The 9,290-nt window shown below is 36.2% G+C and overlaps 2 protein-coding genes across 2 annotated transcripts; both read right to left on the bottom strand.

Moving 5' to 3' along the window:
- Window positions 1–349: 349 nt before the first annotated feature.
- On the bottom strand, window positions 350–4,421 carry LOC103141705 (uncharacterized). Its single transcript, XM_007557442.2, has 4 exons — window positions 4,212–4,421; window positions 3,775–4,104; window positions 3,433–3,581; window positions 350–1,523 (listed from the first exon to the last, which is right to left on the bottom strand). Exons 1-4 carry the CDS (start codon window positions 4,279–4,281, stop codon window positions 1,434–1,436), a joined length of 639 nt encoding a protein of 212 aa, XP_007557504.1. The 5' UTR covers window positions 4,282–4,421; the 3' UTR covers window positions 350–1,433.
- Window positions 4,422–6,434: 2,013 nt separating this feature from the next.
- LOC103141704 (uncharacterized) lies at window positions 6,435–8,972 on the bottom strand. The gene is made up of 4 exons (XM_007557441.2): window positions 8,734–8,972; window positions 8,241–8,612; window positions 7,792–7,940; window positions 6,435–7,096 (listed from the first exon to the last, which is right to left on the bottom strand). The coding sequence occupies exons 1-4, from the start codon at window positions 8,786–8,788 to the stop codon at window positions 6,917–6,919; spliced, it is 756 nt and encodes a 251-aa protein (XP_007557503.1). The 5' UTR covers window positions 8,789–8,972; the 3' UTR covers window positions 6,435–6,916.
- Window positions 8,973–9,290: the final 318 nt, after the last annotated feature.

Here is a 9,290-nt window from a genome sequence, read left to right as displayed (position 1 = left end):
TCTGGAATCAAGACAACCTGAAACTGAGACAAGCACAAATTTAGGCGGACTGAATGAATTTAGACTGAGTAAGGATTCTTCAAAGCATACGTGTCATTTTGTCATTTAGGCACAAAAAGGAGGAGTTTGCCCAGTGCAACATCCATGAACACTTTACAGAGGTACATCTGTAAAACAGGAAAATGAAAATCATCAATTGTTTTCCCTTCACTTCCCAATCGTGTGCTACTTTGTGTCGCTCTCAAATCCTGGTTTAATGCACTAAAGTTTGTTCTTGCGTTGTGGCAAAATGTGGGAAACTTCCAGAGTTCTTAACACTTTATCAAGTCAATGTAAAAGCTGGAGAAAGTTTGAAAGTAAGCAAAGACATTGCTTTATTGATTTAGAATTAAAAATACAGACAATTGTATTACACATATTCCACTTAACAGAAAAATAAACCTTGATTTAATCAGTACCAAGATTTTATACTTAGTTTTAGTCTTTATTTTAACTACCAAAATACTACAAAGCATATTTGTAGCACATTTGTTGCTATTACACGGTTAGTATTAAAATGTGTGCCAACACCTTCTTGAAATGCATTTAGAGTGAAATATTTTATCGGAAGAATTTGGTTTGGAAAAGTTGATAGTGCTTGACATGCTATTCCTAAATATAAACTGTTTACTGCAAATACTTCTTGATCATGAAGCCTTTCTGTAGCCGAGAGCTTCAAAATGACACCTGAGCGTTGGCATTTAACTGAATCAAAATCTGTCTATATAATAAAAAAAATAATAATAATTTCACAAGTGAAAGGTAGAGGTGAAAGTTAGTTCTGCTAATATAAACCGTATCCTGAAATGTATCACACTGGTTTCCTGATGCTTCTGGTCCTAAAATCACTTAAAAACAGTGAACTGCAATCTGCATTTAGAAATATGCAAGACGTCTATGTGTTTCAATCATGTTAGATGCGTCACGATTACTAAAAACGCCTCAGGAAATCTGGGAACAGAACAAAATATTTTATAGATGGAATTGTTTAAAACTCCTCATATTTCCAATTTGCCAGATTCATTTTATTTGCTCTCTAAGTGTCAGATTGTGTTGTTGTTTTTTATTCCATTCCAGCTCCACTTTTTTTTTCTTTCTATATAAAACATTAGTCAAACTTGGTACTAAATTACAAAACAAAACATACATTTAAAAAAAAAGTCTATGCTACACATAATATTTGTTTTCCAGTTTAAAATAAAACTATACAAACAACATATACAAAGTACAACTTTGATGATCCACTCAAGTCCAGTCTCTTTTTTGTCTCTTGTCAACACAAATGCTTGCCTTCTGTTTGCTTCTGTTGGGGAAGTGCATCACATGCCCCGCTTGCCTCTGTGGTCCACGGCTTCATGAGTTTCATGCATGTCAGCGTCCTGCAAAGTGCATCCTCAGCGCCTCAGTGTTCCTCGCATGTCCTCGTAAACATCATTGCCGGCAGCAACACGCCTCGGCTTTATTGCTTTGTTTGAGCTCTTGGTCTGGTCACAAAAGATTGTCAGCAAGTTAGACTGGTTTAAAATGGGGAAATGAGTTTGAAACCAAAGACAACAGCTTCTTCAAAAAAAAAATCAAAAAAAAAAATCAAGAAAATCAATGTTTTGCAATAGTTTGACTGACAACTTTTTATAAGCAAGTTGTTCTGTTTGTCCCATACAAGACGCGAAGACTTTGTGCATTGCAACACGTCAGCGTTGTAAATAACACAGGTCAAAATGATCGGGAGAAATTTATAAGCATTTCTGAATGAAATGGTTAAAATATGACATCTGGAATAATAATCTGTGACATGTAAAACGCTCCAAAACAATTCAGTAGATCAGGTTTGATGTAGTTTCATGAAAAATGTGTATTCAACACAGTTTTCCTAAGACTGTTTTCTACTACTGCCTCAAACTACACTGCTCTGAAAAGGCGTACATCAAAGATATGTGTTGGGGCCCCCGTTGTTTCCGTTTCACATATTGCTTCTTTGTTCTTACTGAAAGCTTCGTCAAACATCACTTATCAGTGCCATGCAGTGGCTGTGCAATTATACATTTCCTCCAAGTTTCACAAGGTTGCTTGCATCAGTGTCTAGACATGATAAGCAGTTTGATGGCTAAAACCTTCTTCCAGTAAATTAATAAGATGCTAAAATGATTTTTTTTTTTTTTTTTACTTTTGCGGAAAAAACTCATGGCCTCCTAGCCGCCTTAAGCTGTAAGCAGTTGTGCTCTACTACGACAGACATTGGGGATATATTTTGAACGAGGCTTTTATGTTACAACTCATGACAAATGCCTGCTTTTGTTTATGTTTTGTGAAACATCGCACACTTGAGTTCCGTTGTGTAGCTGGGATTTATTTTACATACTTTCATTTCTTCTAGGCTTTATTATTGTAATTTCCTACTTGCTTACATAAACCAAAAAAAAAAAAAAAAGAAGAAGAAGCATGCAGCATCTGCAAATAGTTACAAACTCATTCATTAGTTTACTGACTAGGTCAAATTCTTGTACATTACACAACTTCTTGTTTGGCTTCAATGGTTTCCTGTCTACTGCAATAATAAGACCATTTGAATTTGCAGAGCTCTTCACGGACCAGAATCTCCTCAAACCTTTACATTCATTTGTCCCCAGTCGGTGTCTGAGGTTCTGCTGGCTGTGCCACATTCAGGGCTTAAAGCAAAACGTGACGGAGCATTTTCAACTGGAGACTCTGGTACTACTGTCCAATAAGTTTGAGTACTGTGAATTGAATTTTTAGCTATCTTCTACAAAACACAGTGATATTTTAAAGTGTATTTTGTTAAATGAATTGTGTTTTATATATTTTTTTTGGGGGGGTGGGTTGTAATCCTACATTTTCCAGCATCTTTTCTCTTGTTTTGTTCATGTCTTTAAAAGTGCTATATACATCTTTTTTATTTTACTTTTGCTTTTGATGTTGAAACAAAAAAGTGTTTCAATTTGGCTAGTTGTCTTTGAAAGAGCTGTGAAGATGTTCAGCATTATAGGCACAAGGCTTCCTGCTCACAGAGTTAAGTTTGAGGTTCAGGTTTGTCAGTTTTGCAAAAGAAATAACAGAAGCAATCTATGATCACATAAACGCAGCTTTACGCACTAAATCGTTTGAGCCACAATGAATGATTTCGTAAAAACATTCGAAATAGTTTTTGAATTTTAACAAATTATCACATGTTGTAATAAATCGTTACTTGAAGAGGAAAACCTTTTTTTTTTCTTTTTTTTTAAATGTGGCTCATGCATAGCATCTGAGTGACACTTTCAGTCAGGAAGGCTTACTGATCCTGAAACACCCGCGAAGACACAAACAGTAGTTGAGTCAAAGGGAAACGGTGAATTTCCAAAACTCAACAAAGACGAAAACAACACAAATTCATACCTTGTGCATGATAATCAGGACAAAGCCCAGCGTCATGATGAACAGGACGCCAAAAGCGATGGCGATCCCCAGCAGCACCATGTTCATATCTGCTTCTTCGCACTTTTTCAGCGGATCATTTGATGGCGGTGGTGTTTCTTGTCTTTTTTCTTAAAATCAAAACCATATGTCAAAACTTTAATAGAAAACACTAAGCAGCAATACGACTCGTGTCACAATCTTTACTTGCTAATTTTGTGTTCGAGGCATGAAAACCTTTCTAACTAAAAAGCCTTTAACTACAGTTAGTTTATATGTGTTTGACTTGGAAGAAGCAACATCTAGGACAAAATAAATACTCACCAGTCACCACCAGCAGCACAGATCCATCATCTTTCATGATTTTCTGTTGATATGTAACGTCTTCAGTTTTTGAGTAAGTACACCAGTATGGTCCCGTGTCATTTTCACGCAAGTTTTTAATGAGAATATCAATGTTGGGGAATGTCCCAGCTGTCTGAACTCGTCCTTTTATTTTGTCACCAATTGTTTCTTTAAAAGGGTCTTTGTTTAATACAAAAATCTCAGTCTCATTGAGACCCGTTTTTAAGATCAGATTATCTTGATCAGACGAAGATCTGCACTGGATTGTAATATATTGTCCAACTTCTCTCCACTGCACTCCTTTCATCTCTACAGAAAGAAAAAAAAACACACACAAAATGCCAGTTTTAATACCCCCATCACATTTTCTTAAATACGCATGTTACTGTTTATTATTTTATTTGACTGAGTCCTACCTGCCGTGTAGCAGAGGCAAAGGATGGTGGAGACTTTCACCCAGACAGCAGACATGCTGATAGTTGACATTCACACAGATCAGTCCGGTTCTGACTCCAGTCAGAAATGTTTTCAATCACATAGTCGAACTTGACAGCTCACAGGAACACATGACCTATATAAAATACCTTTGATGTGGGCGGGAAGCTGTCAGCATATTCAGCCTGCAACCCAATCTTATTTATCTTTGACAACACATAAATAGAAACTACATTTGACAAGCAGCTGGTACAGGAAGTGAGTTTTTTCAATTTCTTTCAAAGGTGGGTTTAAAACACTTACTTAGTGGTGGAGCTGCAGTCTGAAGAGAAATAACAGAGAAAAGCTGGCATATGTTTGGTTTCTTGATGCTTCTGGTCCTAAAATCACTTAAAAACAGTTGGTATTTATGGGGTACTATTTCAAATTTTGATCCTTTTTATTTTCATTGCACTGAGAAAACATATTTCCAATCTCAGGCAGGGTTTCTTACATTGATTTTGCAGAATTAGGGAAGTTGACACTGTGGTAAAGACACAGGAAGTATGATTGAAAGACTTTTGGGACATTTTGTCTGGCTTTTCTTTTTTTTAGACGGTTTATTTCCCGTAGTGCAATGAAATCATTCTGGAAAGTCTAATAATGGTCACACTTGTACTTTTCTAAGTAAATTGGCATGAAATAGTAAGACCTGTTAAAATAATTCAGTGCCAGGAAGAAAGGCCACACACTGGAAACGTGAATCAAATTTGATCAAACGTTTTGGTTTATTTTTCAACTTCACAATTGTGCAATTCTTGGTGTTTTTCTATCACATAAAACTGAAAACAGTGTCATTAAAGTTTGTGCTTGAAGAGATGACAAATTGAAAAAAGTTTAAGTGAATACAATTTTTGCAAGGAATTATAAATATACTGCTTTGATGATTTCTTATTAATATGTTTAGATGAGCTATGTTCAGAAAAAAAGAGTAGAGAAGTGGCACCATACTTTTCTTGCTAGCAGTGTCGGTAACAAAAATCTTTAAGCTGTTCCTCTCACGGTTTGGCAAGACGTCTTGCAGGTTTGTTTCAATAATAAGTTTCGTCAATCCACTCTAACAAAAAGCCCAAACTTTTGGAGTGTGCAACAAGAGGTTTTCCTGTTCTCTTTCACCCAGACAGTGTGTCTGCTGCCTGGGTGAAAATCTCCACCTTTGCAGCTCATCAGCCTTTTTTTCTCTTTGTCAGGCCAGTTAGTTTAGGTAGAAACTGCATCTTAGTAGGTTTGTAGCTAGGCCACATGCTAACCATTTTGAGATAATAACTTGAAAAAGGCTCTATAAGATGCTAACATTTTGTGAACTTACCCATTTTGTGCCAAACTGTAAATAGAAGTTCTTTGATATTTATTTTTAAACTATTTATTTTTTCTTGCCAATCTTCCAGAAAGGCCACATGGACATTTTTTCTTTTCTTTTTACTATTTAGATGAATTCTGAAGCAGTAAGACATTTCGCTTTATTTTTCACTTTTACAATTAGAGTTTTTCTTACACATAAAAACTGAAAACAGTGGCATTAAAAGTTTGTGCTTGAAGAGATGACAAAATGAAAACAGCTTAAGTGCAAACATTTTTTTTCTATCTTTTACATCACTGGAAGACATGTTTATATGATATATAAGTGTAATTCTTACTGATAAGAAGGTGGATTGCCTGTTTTACTTTGTTTACACTGGCCTCTTGTAAAGGATGTGGTAAAAACCGGACATAAAGGTTGTTGGTTTGAGGGTAGAAAAGGCAGAGGACGGGACGAAATGGATACAGGATGTTTCGCTGTGGCGACCCCGAAAGGGAAAACCCGGAACAGATGATGAAGAAGAAGAAGAGAACACTGCCCTCTTGAGGCAATAAAGCGAAAGTGACTCGGTTAATTCTGCTGGGATTAAATAGTCTTCAGTCAACAACTAACTAAAAGTTATTTGTCCGAGAACAAAATGGATATATTTATGTTTAATGATAAAGTAGGGGAACGAACTTATGTATTTGTGGTCATACAAAATGATTGCTAAAGGGTTTTTTGGAAATAAAAGTAACTTCATCTGTCTAGTCAGACATTTATGGAAAGCAAAAGTGAATGAATCTAGAGAATTTCTTATAACATTGTGGCATTTCTCTGCTAATCAGATAAAATACAACAGAAAACAATATGCTGCAGTGCATGCTTCATGAGATTATTCATGCTTTACATGTATTCTTTATTCATGAGTAACAGTGTGTGACTTTGTCAAAAGGATACATCATTCAAGAAAAATACAATAAAAACACAGATATTTGCTTTATTCTCCTCCAAAGTCCTTACGTTTTGTCTCCGCCTTCATTTTTTCCTTCCTGATAGATATAAACATTCTTAATATTTTTCCCTGCATTAATAATTTGTAATATCTTATCTAAAATCATAACTGTATACAAGTAAAACTTTCTTAAAACTGAGACTAAAATGGTAAAAAAAAAAAAGAAAAAAAGAAAGGAACATACAAAGACAAAACAATATAGGTGTAAATGCTATTCATGATAATGATTTTTTTTCTCCCCTTTGTCTTTAACTATACTCAGCAATTTTGTTCAAGCATGGCACCAGCTTACACTTTTGCACACATGCAAAAACTTGGTTTAGAAAACCAAGTGGTCTGACAAGCGATGCAGTTTAACACGCATCACTTTTGACACTGTGGTCCGAGGTGTTGAGCGACTCAGTCGGCTTTGCAAGCTGCACCGTCACAGTCTCATCCTCAGCTTCAGCCTCGACATGCTCCTCATCCACATCAGCGCTGGCGGTCTCAGCGTAGACACGCGTCTGCTCAACTGTGATGTCAGCGGACTTGGTCTGTTTAAAAGATCAACATGACGGATGGATCAGACGGGAGTTCGTCAATAAATGTGTGACACAGAATGAAAATGTTCTTGAATCCTTCAGAAATAAAAATGTGTAAGTTAAATTGGTGGAAAGGTACAGTTTGTATCAGAGGATGTCATTTCTGGTTAAACACACCGAGTTGTGGTTTTGCTCATCAGGTGGGATGAACAACAAAAACACCAATTTTGAGCATTGAGGCAGGGATAAAAGCCACAAAAACATTAGAAGCAAAACAGCGGGAGAAAGCTGTAAACAGTTCTAAATTAAAAATGCAAAATTGAACTAATTAAGAGAAACTGGAATGCCCAAATTTATAAAACAAACAAAAAAATGTGTTAAAGGTTATGACATAAAAATCCATACTGGATGTTATTTTTGGCATTTTGTACTAAAATTGGTGTAACTTCTAATGCTTCTTCAAAACCTCTAAATGCTCATTGAACTGGTCATTTCTGTCACTCTGTCACAGTTATGCTGGTGGATTCTCACTTATACGTGAATATTTTTAAAGAAATGGACATGTAGAATTCTGACAAATCTTTTTTAAACACAATTTAGTATTGTCCCTGCACCATTGCACTGTTGTAATAACACGGATATCGAAGGCTACATTCACACACAGAGACAGACACATAAAGTTGCAATTCAAAAGCAATTAAAAGTACCCTGCGCTTGATCCAAATGATGAAGCTCAATATGAAGCCAAGGAAGAGGACTGCAGCAGGGACAGCATACACCAACGGCACATGCAAGGGCATGTTCATGGTTGGTTCATCAGCGCCCTGCACCGCTTCTGCTCTGGCATAACTGTTTTCTTAAAATTTAGACAGAGAGGTTAGAAATCTGCTTTTAGTGTGAAGTTAACAATAAATGCATACATCTTGGTTTGGATTCAGAAAAAAAAAAAAAAACAGAAAACTCATAAGTAATCACTTTCTGCTTTCAGTTTAAATATGTGTACATCTTTTAAAAGCATATTTACATCACTGCCAGATCAGAGTCACAGTTGGAGTTCCTCCTCGCTACAGTCTTTGCGTATTCATTTAATTCTACGTTTTGTGCAAAACATTCTTGTGCTAAATGCAGCAGTAGTTTATAAGAAAAATATTCTCACCTTTTACCACAACGATCACGGATCCGCCACCTTTTATCATTTCTCTGGTGTTTGATGTGTCTTGCAAATACAGACACCAGTATGCTCCTGTGTCGTCGACACTCAGGTTTTTAAGAAGAAAATCTATGTTTGGGTATGTTCCATTAAACTGAACTCTGTCAATCATATTTTTAACCTCATCCAATTTAATTTCGGAAAAATGCATTAATCTTTTCTGATTTTTTCCCAATTTGAGTTTGTTATTTATTTGAGCAATATCCATGTCCTCCCGGAGGCCCCTTTTAAAATGCAGAGAAATATGCTTGCTTGTGCCGGATCTACACTGGATTGTGACGGATTCTCCGACTTCTCTCCAAACCACTTCTTTCATCTCTGAATATGAAAACAAAACATCTCATAAGACAGTCACGAGGCTTCAGCAACATCTGACAAAATTGTTTTTAGACCAAATAAACATAATGGTGGTTTGCCATTACATCCTTCTCAGGCTTACCTGCTGCATAGCACAGACAAAGAATGCCACAGATCTTCACCCAGACTGCAGACATGCTGACGTCTACCTTAGAGAAGGCTCTCTCTAGTTATGACGCTCTAGTTGGACATCTGCTCTTGTTTTCACCACATTGTGTACATTCACATGTTGCAGGAAGACGTGACGAATACAGATGCCGTTTTGTCGCTTCAAGCGAGCAGCAGACTTAGAAGTCGCACATTTCCAAGAACTCCTGCTGTGCAAACTAAAATGCAACCAAAATAAATGCATGACAGTGGTGCACTGAGAACGTAGAAGAGAAATAAAAATCAATAAGTGTAGGGAATAGAAATAGCTAAACAACATACAGTATGTAAGATTGGAAAAATTAATAAAGTTTATGTCAATATATTTTAAAAGCCGGTCCATGAAATGTGTCTTCATCAGAGATTTAAAATGTTGCATCTTCTGTACAGATCTAATATTTAGAGGCAGATTATTCCAGAGTCTGGGACCTGTGACGGAGAAGACTCAGTCATCTTGAGATTTAAGTTCTGACCTTATTGAATAACATCGAC

The sequence above is a fragment of the Poecilia formosa genome, unplaced genomic scaffold, assembly GCF_000485575.1.
Source record: "Poecilia formosa unplaced genomic scaffold, Poecilia_formosa-5.1.2 Scaffold88, whole genome shotgun sequence".
Lineage (NCBI taxonomy): Eukaryota > Metazoa > Chordata > Actinopteri > Cyprinodontiformes > Poeciliidae > Poecilia > Poecilia formosa.
Note: the sequence above shows the minus strand (reverse complement) of the source record. Positions and strands in the feature narration are given on the sequence as shown.

What these genes read in the sequence shown, in the direction of transcription:
- LOC103141704 (XM_007557441.2), bottom strand. Translation starts at nt 8,788, where the DNA reads ATGTCTGCAGTCTGGGTGAAGATCTGTGGCATTCTTTGTCTGTGCTAT. An exon ending in TTGTCTGTGCTATGCAGCAG is followed by an intron (nt 8,613 to 8,733) that starts GTAAGCCTGAGA and finishes TTTCATATTCAG; the next exon opens with AGATGAAAGAAGTGGTTTGG. An exon ending in TCATTTGGATCAAGCGCAGG is followed by an intron (nt 7,097 to 7,791) that starts GTACTTTTAATT and finishes TCTTTTAAACAG; the next exon opens with ACCAAGTCCGCTGACATCAC.
- LOC103141705 (XM_007557442.2), bottom strand. Translation starts at nt 4,281, where the DNA reads ATGTCAACTATCAGCATGTCTGCTGTCTGGGTGAAAGTCTCCACCATC. An exon ending in TTGCCTCTGCTACACGGCAG is followed by an intron (nt 4,105 to 4,211) that starts GTAGGACTCAGT and finishes TTCTTTCTGTAG; the next exon opens with AGATGAAAGGAGTGCAGTGG. An exon ending in TGTGCTGCTGGTGGTGACTG is followed by an intron (nt 3,582 to 3,774) that starts GTGAGTATTTAT and finishes TTTGATTTTAAG; the next exon opens with AAAAAAGACAAGAAACACCA.